A 15,026-nucleotide genomic window follows, 5' to 3' on the forward strand; every position below is an offset into this window, starting at 1 on the left:
CAAATTCATCCTGTTCGTTTAGATACCATCTTTGTAATTACCTTCTGCTGCCTTTTTCAAATGTTCCAAGCCTGCTTTTGTGTTGTTCTTGTGAAAATACTCTTGTATTCCTTTGATGTAGTGTGCCTCCACATTTCCACTTGCTATGCATTTCTCCATGAGGTCTTTGTATTTGGTAATTGCTGCTAGTGGATTCATAGCTAGTGGCCTCAGCGAATGAAACATTAGAGGATTCATATTAGTCAAGAAAAAAGTAGAAGACAAAGTATAATCTGATTATCATGAAGTTGCAAGTGGTAGCTTTATATAAAACTGCGACTTAACTCAATTGAAGAAGTGAATAGTGGGCTAAGCATTAGATGAGAGAGCTTTGAACGACCGTTTGACACATACTCGTTACAATGGAAATTGAAGAGAGGGCAGGCTAAGGGTGTCGAGGAGTGGGAAATAATATTTAATTTATTTCTAACCATTGCAACGTGAGAATGTGAAACACGAGGAACATAGAACGAAGCAGGAAACGGATGCCTTGAAAGCCGCACATACGAAGACGGCGGGTAGGAGATACGGTTGTTGTTAGGGCAGCTAACAAATTTGGGTTTGATACGGGCCAAGTCTTAGTGGGTAAGTGTACCACTACAAGAAATATGCGTATTCTTAGCACACGAAAAACGCTATTATATCGTTTTGATAGCGATTTCGTAAATGCTGTCTTTGCCGGTGCTATCTTAGAGGGGACACATACAATAGCGTTTTTTCTCTATGCTATTAATTGTCTCTCTATAATAGCATCATATTATTGCTATATTAATATTATTATTAGCATTTTTTATTTGTCATATTATAATTAATAGTAGCTATATATTGTTGCTATAATATATATTATTGTAACACAATATTTACATTATAATTAAATCTGATACGTTTTTGCATACTGTATTTAAGATATTTTTATATAAATTAAATTTGATCAAACAATATATATTTATATTATATATATATATTATTTCATAAACATACCAATTGCTAGTAAACTATAAGTTCCGGTCATTTTTTTTAGCAAGGTTTGCATCTTTAAAAGGAGATCTCAATCGTGGAGATCACAAGTGAGAGGACGAATAGGCAAGGCATTGTCGACAATGCAGATATGAAAAGTGTGAAAAATTGCGAGTCTATGTTTCTAGCTGTCCCAAATCTATAAGGCGCATGACGAGTCAAAAAGGGAAACGAATAAAGCACTTAGGGGCCCTTAAGATTCACAAGGACATACCACCAAAGAGGCAGATGGACCATCATTATAGTGAGTGGAATTCAGGAGTCAAGCCAACCACGAATTAATAACTAAAATCAAAAGACATGTTGTGTTTCATCCGCAAAATAAAGAAAACGAATAATACAGCATCATAGCCCCTTCTCAGTACAATTCCTCCACCAGAAAACATAAATCCAAGGGTCAAATTTGTTTCAAAAACAAAACCAAAATCGATTAAAAGATGCTCCAAAGGAAGTCTTGAAAAGGTCACGCCAATGGAGCATGAGACGTATATGTTTGAAGTTTTTAGAACCGAATGATGTCTTGTAGGCAATCAAAGAAATGAGTGATTTTGACTTCTCTCTCCCAGCATAGATAGCTTCTGCAGATCCCCCGCGTTCTCCTTGTGCAGCCATCTCTAATAACATGTAAAGCTTCTTGATTGGCATCTGCGTGCGAAAGTATAACCATTGTTAAGGTAAACAAACACAAAATAGTTTAACGGGTTTTAGTCTGTTTTATTTCCGCGTGGAGAAGGAGAAAACTTACGTCATTGAGAGCCTCTGCAGCTGCATCGGCATCATCCTCTGAGAAGAGGTTTAGCTGCTGTAGCACCTGAAGCACAGAAACAAAAGGAAGAAAAACAACTGAGAATTTAACCAACTAAAGAATCGAGATTGATGTGCAGTTAGATTCTGTTAGTATCTGTGACAGAGAAGGAATCACAGATACCAACAGAATCTAAGAAGGTTAGTTCACTTGTTGTCCCAAAGACGAGAAGTTTCTTCCCCTATTAGAAATGATGAGAAGTTTTTACCATATTAGAGATGTTCCACTGTAAGAAATTAACTTATGGTGATCAAACATAAAAGAAAATGGATACTGAAGGAAAATAACTTTGTCCACAGTATCAAATATCAATGCATATACGTATCAAACCTTTGAAGTGAACAATTTTTATTCAATTATCAAAACTCAAGTAACAAAAAAAAGAAGTCAGAAATCACTCACATGTTACGGTGATGGTGACTGAGAAACCTGCAATAAACTAAATAGATATTACAAATTCGTGGGAAACTAAAATGAAGTCAGATTGGTAAAAGATCTATACATACAAACTCCAATCACCCAAAAAACTGAGTTCATTCATATCCTAAGAACAAGGTGAATCAGATAGAGAACTCTTGGCTATGAACTAACTAACATGTGGTAAGACACTTCTCTTGCCCGCCGGATATGCCTCATCTCATTGCATTTCCAACCAATGTTTCTGCACAAATATCAAGCCCGAGGATATGAAGATTCCACACAAAACATAATTAAGTAGCTAATCAAGTCCTGAAGAAAAAAGATTAGAATTTAATTCAACCCCAGCTACTACAAAAGTTAAACTCCACATTACATTCTTCAGTATACTCACTAAGAAAACATGCTTCAAAGAGTTCCATAAAGACGAAGTGCCTTCCCTTCAACGACCTCACATTCTGCTTCCACGCCTAAATGCTCATACCTCACCTCTGTGCTCAGGAACTCCACACCGACCCTGCAGGTTTTTTAAGCTCAAGTCTCATACTTTCAAGAAGCAGATTCACAATCATATACATATTACCTGTCCATCCTTCTTCTGATTTTGTTGAGCAGCTTGAGATTATCATTCTCAATGTGTTTGATGAGCTTCTCAATCATCAGATGACGTTCCATGGCTTTAGGCTTGGTGACATCAACAACCTTTTTCCCTTTCTCTGCAGCCTCGCCATGGTTTTCCACCAGAGAAAACCGCAACCGTTTAAAAGTGGGAAATCTCTGGATCCCACCCCATTGCAGATCATGCTCTTCTTCATCAACACCATTCTCAAGCTCATTTCTTAGAGAGCTGCTCTTGGAACAAGATCCGTTGCTTATTCCAAAACTTGTTTAAATCGAATCACGTAATACTGGAATTAACAAACAAAACCCATATCATTACAGATTCATACAGCGAGAAGAATCAACACAAATGTTGCAAAAACCCCTAAAATCTGAGATAAGCAGAAGAAGATGAGATTACCGAGAAAGACTTAGAAATCCTCTTTGTGACGATGGTAGAACTGATATAAATCAACATGGAGGAAACCCTAAGTCGGAATCTGGCTAGAGGTTGGTTTATATAACAGAAGAACTTACGGCAATTTAAGGGAGAAGTAGTGGACTGTTCATTAAATCAGAGAAGATGGAAGAACATATTTAACAGTTACAAACGAAACCGTAGCAATTGTGATGGAAGATATGGAAGGATAAGTGAAAGTGTAGAGGACTGGAAGACTTCAATTCGCATCAGATGGTGAAACGGCATGGAGCGTGAGTTAAGGAGAAGCAACCGGTGGAGATGGAGCGTCGTCGACAACGCCGATAAGAGACATTCATACGTTTAATCAAATAGATAGAAAAACGACTGAGCCTAAATTATCTCTGCAAAAATTTGGGGTAAGTCCAATCCGAAAAACCTAAAATATTTAATAAAGAAGGCTGAGGTGGCTTTACCAAAAGAGAGAAAAAGCTAACTTTATATATATAGATTAATTAAAAATGAATTAATACATCTTGTATATATATGTCGAATAGGTCAGTCAAATATATTTAAACTAATTAAGAGAGGTAAATCTATATATAACCCAAAGGAGTACGTATGGACTACTTTGAAACATTCCGCGTGCTGCCTTATTGTGTATTCAATTATTTATATAGACAATATATACGCCCTCTAGGAATTGAGAACGAATGTAGCTAAGTGATGGCAATTAGAATTCTACGTTGGAAATAGGATGAACAATAACTAATCATTGAATTTTTTTAATTTCTTAAGCTACTTGTTCTAGCAATTGGATCTTTGAATTTTTCTTGAGACCGATATGCGAGATAGACTAAAGTTTTAGACAATCTTGTTCCTATAATATATGTATGATTTAGTATATTCAACGTACGACACGAAACAACTAAATTTATTTACATAATATATAGCAAGTAGTGTACATACTTAAGTACGTAGAAGATAAACGAGCCATCACACCATTAAATGTAAATCAACATGGAGTTAATTTAATGCGAATGCAAAGACTCGTTCTTATTGTTATTGGGTTACTTTCATGACTGTAAATATAAGACCACAGCATATTTCGTAGAGATTTGTGTAAAGAAGTTGTCGTTGAGGAAAAAAGATAAAAATTTGGTTGTAAGGTGACATGCCCATTAATTACAAATAGATAGGGTCTAAGAAGCCTTATCTTTGGCTTGATAGAAATTGCTATTTTTTTTTTCCTCTAAAATAATTGAATCCGGGTATGTGTTTATGGAAAATGGACCAAATTACATGGTTCAGTAGTCATTATATCCTGCTCAAGTTGATAACATTTCGTCAATCGGTGATCGGAAAAACGAACAAACGAAAAGAAAAAAAAAAAGATAATTATATGAACAGAAATTTTCAATTTTTACCTGCCTAATAAGTGATTTCAGATTCTGCTGCATGATCAGAAATTACAAATAGGGTTATTTGGCGTACTCTCTCATTGGTAAATTACAAAGGTGATAAAATGTGGTCTTGTGAGAATGGGCCGTAGCCCGATTTTTTTGCTGATCCATAATTTGTGAAAATTTTGGTTTGGTTCGGTTTACTTATGGTTTGGTTACCAGATTATCTCTGTTCATCATTTTTTTTTCTGTAGTTTCAAATATAATAAAATAAACAAACTTACTTAAAATAATTTAATCTCTCTTTAAGAAAAAAAAATATATAAATCTCGTACCAGCTTCTATCAGCAATTCTGTATTTGCTTACCTGAAAATAATTGATTTAAATTGTTGAAGCCCATATGAAAACAAACAAAAGTAATAATAGTTTTATACAAAATAAATACCGTTGGAGAAAACATATCTGACAGCAATTTGTGGAAAATAGTATTATACTAGTACTATAATTTTTATATTTGAGAAACAAATGCTTGAAGAAAAGTTATATACAGGACAGGCTTTCTATTTATTTACTTGTAATTATTCGAATATCTTTTTGTTTTGAAAAATTCGTTATATTTATGTCGATAGTGTAAGAAGCTCGAAAACAAAGCAACGTTCATTTCTGCAGAGAGCAGGCAAGTAAGCAAACTAAAAAAGTAAAGCAAGTTGGGATATTACATTTTATTAATCAATAATCGACCAAAAAGGTTCTATCAACAATTATAAATAATAAAGAGATCGAGGACAAAACATATAGTAATATCATCTTCATGCCAAATCATCAAGATTCTCTGATGTTCTTGTTCTGAAGATCTTTTTGTTTAAAATCTCGATCTACTAAAGTTGTTTGCTTTAAATGAAAGCTTCTCTGATTGTGGCAATGACTTTGATTATTGATCTTTATTACTAGTACTATGCTTGTATTAAGCATATTAGGTTTTGTTTGTATATATATAAGAAAAACTGNAAAAAAAAAAAAAAAAAAAAAAAAAAAAAAAAAAAAAAAAAAAAAAAAAAACTGTAGATTCTTATAAAAACGCACGTCAATTGTATTATAAGAGTATATATACTTTGATATATTCTGAGTTCACGTACGGATGACTATTTTTTTCTGATAAGATTCGTAAACTGAGTACTTCCAAAGTTTCACTGAAAATTACAATTAATGAGTAGTACTATTTGTAGAATGAAAGATATGTAAATGATGTATATGTGTGCCGTGCACGTGCGCATACTGGAACATGAACTAACGGCTTCTGATGTATTGGTTTGGTACTATATACTACTATTATAATATGAGTGCTATAAACAAGTACATGACATCCAGATACATAGGGAAAAAAACACACACATGTGATGTGATTGAAATTAAAAATCATGCAGATATTATAAAAAGATTCTCCTTTTTCCAAAATAATATAATTTTGCCGGGCCATGCAAGCAAATATTTCATGTTCGCATGATCAAGAAACATTTTGGTGTAAGTTNTTTTTTTTTTTTTTTTTTTTGATAATTCACATAAGAAACATGGCAGCAGTAAGGATAGAAATTTTACTAGAGATTATCTAAAGCCATCACAAATTAAAAGAATAACGAAATAAGAGTATCATGCATGGATTGAGAATGAATCTTGAGAGGTAAGGTCATTCATGAATAGAACTATAGAAGCAGTTGAGGCATGTGAAAAAATTGCTAAAAAGTGTTAGGTATTATTATCATCATGAGTTGCAAATTGCTAAAATTTCGTGACTTATAAGTAGAAATAGTATGTACGCGTCTCGTTCCTTTGTGGTTATATTATGTTAACAGTTCTTAGCATTCGTAAATGTCTCTAAAGGGATATTTAACGGCCTCTAATTGGTTAAATTAACCTCTAAAGACTGAAAAGCAGATTTATTCAAAATACTTTAACTGAAAGAAAGAATAAAACAAAATTTATGTTTATGATATTTACATTTTTTTTTCCTTGTGTTTGGATTCGGTGATATTAGTACATGCATTGGTTACAGCATAAGCATAACGTAAATCAAGACCTAAGCAAATATCAGTTCATTAATTAATTTGCAACGTTATAAAATCAATTATTTGTCACTTTGTTCATGTTTCAACACGGAAATCTCTGCTATTTTTATAAGTAAATTGTAGAAACGTTTATTAATAATAACAGCAAATTTTTTTAAAAAGTCAAGATTTTTTTTTACATAGAAAAAATGTATTTTCTTCTTTCAACTAATATATGATTCCACGCCACCAGCACCAAGCATGGTGTTCAGAAAATAAATTACCCTGCCTGAATTAATTCTTTCTTTTATTTNAAAAAAAAAAAAAAAAAAAAAAAAAAAAAAAGATTCGTCCTCTATTTTAATATTAAATCACGTGGCAACTTATCCTACGTGTCAATACTGACGTGTCGTAACTCTATCTCCATCTCCTTTTTAAAGCTTCACTCTCTCCACCATTGAACACAAACAGTGCTTCCTCTCTCTCTCTCTAGAAAACAAAATTTCAAATTTTATTTCTCTCTCTCTCTCTACAAAAAAAACTGAACAGTCTCTCTCAGTCATCTTCTTCAATCGTAAGAAACAAAACAAAATACAGATCAGCTTCTTGTTCTGTGAGAGACGGAAACAAATGGCGGACAATGTTCTAAGGAAGCTGATAGTGGAGATCTGTAGCGCAAGAAACCTAATGCCTAAAGACGGTCAAGGAACAGCGAGCGCTTACGCGATCGTCGATTTCGACGGCCAACGACGACGTACGAAGACAAAATTCAGAGATCTGAATCCACAGTGGGACGAGAAGCTAGAGTTCTTCGTCCACGACGCAGCCACTATGGGTGATGAGATTCTTGAGATCAATCTTTGCAACGACAAGAAGACTGGCAAACGTAGCACGTTTCTCGGCAAAGTTAAGATCGCCGGAAACGCGTTCGCGGCGGCTGGATCTGAAACGCTTGTTTATTATCCGCTCGAGAAGAGGAGCGTTTTCTCTCAGATCAAAGGTGAGATTGGTTTGAAGGCTTACTACGTCGACGAGAATCCACCGCCGGCTGCGGCGGCTCCTGCTGCGTCGACGGAGGAGAAACCTGAAGCTGTCCCCGCGGCGGCGGAAGAGAAGGCGGCGGAGAGTGTTAAAGCAGAGGAGGGGAAGAAGAAAGAAACAGAGGCGGCGGCGAAAACAGAGGAGAAGAAGGAAGAGGAGAAACCAAAGGAAGAAGCTAAAGCTAAACCACCTAAGGAGAAGAAACCCGACGCGGCAGCTCCACCACCGCCGGATACTAAGGCGAAGGCACCCGATGCCGCCGCAGCTCCTCCTCCTCCTGCGGCGGTGGTTCAGAATCCGCCTCTACCGCAGAAAGCAGAGACGGTGAAGCAGAATGAATTAGGAATTAAACCGGAAAATGTAAACCGGCAAGATCTGATCGGAACCGATCTTGAGCTTCCTTCTCTAACCAGAGATCAGAACCGTGGTGGTGGATACGATCTAGTCGATCGAATGCCGTTTCTATACATCCGTGTAGCTAAAGCGAAGCGAGCTAAGAACGACGGAAGCAGTCCTGTCTACGCCAAGCTCGTGATCGGAACAAACGGTGTGAAAACCAGATGTCAAACCGGTAAAGATTGGGATCAAGTGTTTGCTTTTGAAAAAGAGAGCTTAAACTCAAGCTCACTTGAAGTCTCTGTTTGGAGTGAAGATAAAGTTGAGAACGAAGATAAAACTATTTCGACTACTGAGAGTTGTTTGGGAACGGTGTCGTTTGATCTCCAAGAGGTTCCTAAGAGAGTTCCTCCGGATAGTCCTTTAGCTCCTCAATGGTACACGTTGGAATCTGATAAATCGCCGGGGAATGACGTCATGCTCGCTGTTTGGTTAGGGACTCAAGCTGATGAAGCGTTTCAAGAAGCTTGGCAATCTGATTCCGGTGGACTGATTCCGGAGACGAGATCCAAGGTTTACTTATCTCCGAAGCTTTGGTATTTGCGTCTAACGGTCATACAAACTCAAGACTTGCAGCTAGGTTTGGGATCCGAACCTAAGTCGAAGATCCCCACCACTGAGCTTTATGTGAAAGCTCAGCTTGGACCTCAAGTTTTCAAAACTGCTAGGACTTCGATTGGCCCGTCGGCGTCTTCGTCTGGATCCGGTAACCCGACTTGGAACGAGGATCTTGTTTTCGTAGCTTCTGAGCCGTTTGAGCCGTTCTTGATAGTGACCGTGGAGGATCTAACGAACGGGCAATCAATTGGTCAGACTAAGATACATATGGGAAGTGTCGAGAGGAGAAACGATGACCGTACTGAACCGAAATCGAGGTGGTTTAATCTCGTTGGCGACGAGAGTAAACCGTACTCCGGGAGAATCCACGTGAAAGTTTGTCTTGAAGGTGGTTATCACGTGCTAGACGAAGCGGCTCACGTGACGAGCGATGTTCGACCATCAGCTAAACAGTTAGCAAAGCCACCTATTGGTTTATTGGAAGTGGGTATCCGTGGAGCTACTAATCTACTTCCGGTGAAAACTAGAGATGGTACACGTGGCACCACCGATGCTTATGTGGTTGCTAAGTATGGACCGAAATGGATTCGGACTCGTACGATCCTAGACCGGTTTAATCCGCGGTGGAATGAGCAGTACACTTGGGATGTCTATGATCCGTGCACGGTTCTTACGATTGGAGTTTTCGACAATGGACGGTACAAGCGGGACGAATCTGGAAAGCAAGGGAGAGATGTTCGGGTTGGAAAAGTCCGTGTACGCCTCTCGACTCTCGACATGAACCGCGTCTACCTAAACTCCTACACCTTAACCGTGATCTTACCAAGCGGAGCCAAGAAAATGGGAGAAATCGAAATCGCGGTTAGATTCTCTTGTCCATCTTGGCTAAGCATTATTCAAGCTTATGTCACACCAATGCTACCTAGGATGCACTACGTCCGTCCGCTTGGTCCAGCTCAACAAGACATTTTGCGTCACACGGCTATGCGTATCGTGACAGCCAGGCTAGCGCGGTCTGAGCCTCCGTTAGGTCAAGAGGTGGTTCAATACATGCTAGACACGGACAATCATGGGTGGAGCATGAGGAGAAGCAAAGCTAATTGGTTCCGTGTCATCACGTTCTTGTCACGTGCAGCAACTATAGCCCGTTGGATTCACGGGATTCGAACTTGGGTTCACCCACCAACCACCGTTCTCGTTCACTTGCTTCTCGTGGCCATCGTCTTGTGTCCACATTTAGTCCTCCCAACCGTTTTCATGTACGCGTTCTTGATCATAGCTCTAAGATTCCGTTACCGTGGCAGAGTCAAAGTCAACAGCGTGGACCCACGTTTCTCTTGCGTTGACTCTGTTGCTCCTGACGAGCTCGACGAGGAGTTTGACGGTTTCCCGGCGACGAGACCACCGGAGGTTGTTCGTATAAGGTATGACCGGTTAAGGGCATTGGCCGGTCGTGCACAGACTTTACTAGGTGACGTGGCGGCTCAAGGGGAGCGTGTTGAGGCGTTGTTCAACTGGAGAGACCCACGCGCCACGTGTATATTCGTGGTGTTCTGTCTTTTCGCGTCGTTTTTGTTCTACATCGTGCCGTTTAAAGTCTTCGTTTTGGGGTCAGGTTTTTACTACATTCGACATCCGAGGTTTAGAGACGATATGCCTTCCGTTCCGGTTAACTTTTTCCGTCGACTTCCTTCTATGTCAGATCAGATTCTGTGACTTGGGAAAAAGGGTTATAATCGTGTTTTATTTGTTCTTTTTATCTATTTTGGGTCATGTAATCCTCAGATATTCAATTATTTTATTTTTCCAATATATCTTCTTAATTTACTTCTTATAAAGTAAAGCTTCTTAAATTTGAAGAGGTGGGTCCGTGAGTGGACCTTAAGATGTAAACTTCACCAATTGGTGGGAATTAGACCGTTAGTGCTTTGTAGGGACAATTACTTAATTGAAAACGTAAATATTAAACTCGCATTAAAAAACAAACAGACAAAAGAAAATCGTATATGATTCGTGATTTAGGTAACGAAGTTGGTGTAGATGACCGTTGCAGCCTCGTAGTCGTAGGAGCGCTGCTCTAGGGAAAAAGGAAAACTCAAACACGAACCGACCAAAGACAAAGGAAGAATATTATTGATTGTGTTACCAAAAAAGGCAAAAGGCTATTTCATAAAGCCATTAAAATGGTTGTCGCCGGTCACCGCCGGAGTAGTTTAATCTGATTCAAACCATGACTAACAAATGAATTAAAAAACATAAACAAAATTCTTCAGTTTCTCAAATAAGGATAAAGCTTTTTAACATGTACTAGTATCACAATTTAGCCCACCAAACATTCAAATGACTTTAAAATTATTTCTAAACATTTTCTTTATTCCCTTATGAAATCTCTAAAGAACAAACACCAACCCCAAAACAAAAAAAATCAAGAAAGAATAAGATCAAAAGTATCTTCATATAGAGTTTGTGTAACTCACACTTCTCCTATCTACATTGTCTATTGAAAAAGTTTTTTCTCAACAAAAGCCTTAATAGTAAACTCTTCAACCTTCTAGCCCCCGGACCAGGACCTGTATCTAGTTTAGACCCACGTTTCCGTTTCCTTCTCAGAATCTCTCGGTCTATCCTATTGAGAACAGGGTCATTGCTCTTGAACTTCCTTGCGAATGGTCGGTTGCTCATTACCATCTTTCTGTAATCCCTTGTCCCTAGAATCTTAGGGTGCTGCTTTGGCGGGTTGTCCCAGGCGATGTAGTGGAGGTCGTGGTTCACAGTCGTGTTCTTGAACTCATCCGAGTTGCATATAAGCGTCTGAAAATAGCCTTCCGGGGATGAAACGAAGTTTGTGTAGTAGAGAAGGAGTGTTCTTGGTAAGTTGTCATACCCTATTATGCAATATTCCGAGAACGGTCTTGACAGTAATGTCCACGCAGAACCTGAAAAGATATTTTATACTATGTTATATCTAAAGAAAAAGACAGTTCGCCTAAGTTTACTTCTAACTATTATCCCTTTCTACCTAAGTAAACTTCTAATTATTAGGTAATCCAAAAGAAAACTTATAAATATGATATCATCTTTAGAAAATGAAGGAAGTGTTATCCTAGTTATGAAAATAAATATATGCACTATGACTATGTAAAGCAAGCCATTACCTGTGAAGAGCTTGAAAGAAGTAGGGAGGGCTCGCTGATTGCTAACCCACCAAATCTCTGACTTGTTGAGGCTGTAAAGACCTGGATCTATTATTATTGGTTTCCCTCTTTTGTTCCTACACGTTTTTATCATACCAACATTAACTACATAATTTTTTCCTTACGAAACCAATAAGGAGGCTATTAAAACCACTTGTGTTTTTCCTTTCATAGTAAAGAATAGTTAATTTCAATGATAAAGTAGTGGAAAAGGAAAAAGAAGAAAAACTAAAAACTTACATTTTCCATCCCAGTCGGCTTGAGTGCTGTATGAAGTTGAGATCTCTAGGCAACTCAGAAAACGCATAGATCAGATCTGCATTTATTTTATAAATTAAGTAAGTTTACAAAAGACTTACATCACCACATACAAATACTAAACTATACTACTATATAGTTAATTAAAATAGATAACCCGTTGTTATAACCAAAATCAATGCCTAAACCGATCGCAACCAAGTGCATTCATGTATCACAGACTAATCCTGACCATTGCATTCTTATGAATCATCATTAAGTTTAGAAGCAAATAAAGAAACATACAGACTTTAACTAAGAATGGTACGTCCTTTGATCACACAAACCTAGATCCATTCCTAATCGACTAATCCAAAAAAAAAACTTCTAAATAAAGATGTCAAATTAAAACGAACCAACCAAATAGGAAACTTTTGGTTAATCAACTAATTTAGTTAATTCAGTTTTAAATAATCAAATCACTCACCGTACCGTCTTGTGTGACGAGAGGGTAATCAGAAGCACTAAGATTGATGAACCAATCCCACCGACAACATCTCAAGAGCAAAGCCATTGCGTGAAGCGTAGTCGCGAGCATCGTCGGTCCTCTGTAAGTAACCAGATTCGGTTTCCCGACGATCATCACATTACCTTCCGGCTGAAACAGAGGCTCTCCGGCTACGAACCTTGCCATCTCCAGATGCTCTTCCTCGGGCGCTTCCAGGTCTAGATGGATCAAATAGTGGTTTCTTCGGTGGTAAAGAGATCGGAGGAGGCGTTTGAGTTTACCGGCGTCGCCTTTAGAGGCGGAGATTAGGTAGGCGAAACAGGGGAGGGTAGAGGTGTGGTTTAGGTTGGAATCGAGGGGTAAAGTAGGGATTTTTGAGGAAGTGAATAGAGTTTTGGTAGTGGGGATGATGTAGAGAAGAGAGAAGAGGAGTGAAGTAAGAGAGAAGCAGATCATCAACAGTTTCTTCATCGCCATTCTTGTCTCTCCCTCTCTCTCTGTATTTTTTTTCTTCGAATCTCTCTTCTTGAGACAAGAGAGAGAGAGTTTATGTGGTTTAGTGATGGATAGTTTGTAGAATCACAACGATGCCCCTTTATTTTTATATTTTTATATTTTTATGTTATTGCCCCTGAATAGTTGAAAATACACATAAACTCCCTTAGTTCTAATCTTAGTAATCACATAGACGTGTTAATCTGTTATAAGTTCTATAGTGGAATTAAATTCCGTACTTAAAAACATATTCATAATCAATGTTGTTTCTTGTTTGTTACAAGATAGCTTGAGAGATATTTGTCACCAAACTTGACATAAAGATGGATCAACAAACATATTAAGGGAAATATTAACCCCAACAAAAAAAGAAAAGGAAAAAAATTCAATTATTTGTGTATCGGTATGTCCGTATGGAAAAATGTATTTGTATTCCAAGCTCTCTCATGTATAATAAGATTTTGTGACGTTTGAATATGAAATTCTTTCAAAATAACTAAGTGAAAGATGAGTACATTTTGGTGATATTAACGATCAAATCAATTTTTTAAAATTTCTTTGCATGCATTACCATAATTCCTGAAGCCGGAATGTTACAAGAAACTTGTCCATTATATGAATTAGTGAACTCATTTCACTCGATTTCATGTTCTTTTAGCATTTTGATTTGACTTGGAATAATTGATTGAAGTTTGTCTACAAATATTTTTGTTTAGTATTTTGAACATGTCTATAATATCATAATGCTAAACAAATCAAGTTAGTGCTCGGAATTATAGACTTGTTTTTTTTTCTCACATCCTAATCTATATTATATAGACTTGTTTTTTTTATTTCCTCTTTTTAAAGGTATTTGAATTTCATTCATTTAATTGGTGTAATTCACCATTTTTTATTCCTTTTTTAAAAATAAAATAAGAGGTATATATTTATTAGTTTATATTAAAAATAAAATACATTATTAGTTATTAATTTATATTAAATGTATTGTAAAACCAACTATTTTGGACTTTGATAAGGGTGTGCTGCGTACGGCTTTGATAGAGATCTATCGGGTGCTGGTATTGATCTATCATGTGCTGGTATCGGGTGCTGCGTATGGTGTGCTGCCTACTGTTTTGGTAAGAATTTTTTGGATGCTCGTTAAGACAAAGTTGATAAATAATTTGTATTGTGTTGGGTACGTAAAAAAAAGTATTTATATCCACAAAATATTTAAAATTTAGTCATTGGGGTCTATATAGCTTCTAGATTTTTTTTAACACGATAAAAGCATTTTAATATAGGTTTTAAGATGCGTCTGACTTATTTTTATGTGTGACAAATGTAACTGCATTTTTATTTATGTTTACCACACAAAAGGTAAATTTACTGATCACGTAAAAATTGTTTTTGAAAAAATATAAAATGGAAGTAGGAATGATTGTAAAAGTTCAGACAAAATCTAACTGAGAGTTATGAAAATCTAAAAAATAAAAGGCAGTAAGTAAAGATTTGGGGTTCCTTGCTTTGAAGCTAAGTCGTCCATACTTTTAGATCTTCAAACTCTCGCTACTCACGTGTGTGTGTGAAGCCAGTTTACGTTAGTAACCTTATACTATCGAATAAGATTTTGGAATTTAGCAGGGACACGGTTGTAAATTCCAAGAAGCTGATATTAATGTACGCGGTTGGCCGAAATTGTGGATGATGTCAAATTGTGGGTACGTCCGGTCCGACCGATGATACATTTTGTGTTTGGCTCTTCGATTTTTTTTAGTAGATGTAAGTACATACATTTTTAAGAGACTGAAATTTACCCAGTTTGATTTACATTTTTTTTTCTTTCATTTTTTTCGGATCGAACTACAGTATT

General features: G+C 37.0%; 2 protein-coding genes and 1 long non-coding RNA gene across 10 annotated transcripts; 1 reads left to right on the forward strand and 2 right to left on the reverse strand.

The window, feature by feature from the left end:
• Positions 1,311 to 3,699, reverse strand: LOC104744464. 7 transcript variants are annotated; one of them, XR_760647.2, is made up of 6 exons: positions 3,300 to 3,697; positions 2,862 to 3,186; positions 2,457 to 2,795; positions 2,264 to 2,290; positions 1,802 to 2,042; positions 1,311 to 1,701 (listed from the first exon to the last, which is right to left on the reverse strand). It is a non-coding gene; the product is annotated as an uncharacterized LOC104744464 (long non-coding RNA). The 7 variants fall into 7 exon arrangements; XR_760645.2 differs by having other exon boundaries at positions 1,802 to 1,867; positions 2,368 to 2,795; positions 3,300 to 3,696; XR_760646.1 differs by having other exon boundaries at positions 1,802 to 2,290; positions 3,300 to 3,699.
• On the forward strand, positions 7,238 to 10,564 carry LOC104744465 (protein QUIRKY-like). The gene has a single exon (XM_010465525.2). The coding sequence runs from the start codon at positions 7,373 to 7,375 to the stop codon at positions 10,451 to 10,453; it is 3,081 nt and encodes a 1,026-aa protein (XP_010463827.1). The 5' UTR covers positions 7,238 to 7,372; the 3' UTR covers positions 10,454 to 10,564.
• LOC104744466 (beta-glucuronosyltransferase GlcAT14A-like) lies at positions 11,079 to 13,256 on the reverse strand. Of its 2 annotated transcripts, XM_010465526.2 has the most exons (4): positions 12,661 to 13,252; positions 12,172 to 12,247; positions 11,893 to 12,008; positions 11,079 to 11,673 (listed from the first exon to the last, which is right to left on the reverse strand). In XM_010465526.2, the coding sequence occupies exons 1-4, from the start codon at positions 13,151 to 13,153 to the stop codon at positions 11,222 to 11,224; spliced, it is 1,137 nt and encodes a 378-aa protein (XP_010463828.1). In that variant the 5' UTR covers positions 13,154 to 13,252; the 3' UTR covers positions 11,079 to 11,221. The 2 variants fall into 2 exon arrangements, with proteins under 2 accessions (XP_010463828.1, XP_019092082.1); XM_019236537.1 differs by lacking the exon at positions 11,893 to 12,008 and having other exon boundaries at positions 11,616 to 11,673; positions 12,661 to 13,256.

Source organism: Camelina sativa, chromosome 15 (genome assembly GCF_000633955.1).
Source record: "Camelina sativa cultivar DH55 chromosome 15, Cs, whole genome shotgun sequence".
NCBI classification, from domain to species: Eukaryota; Viridiplantae; Streptophyta; class Magnoliopsida; order Brassicales; family Brassicaceae; genus Camelina; species Camelina sativa.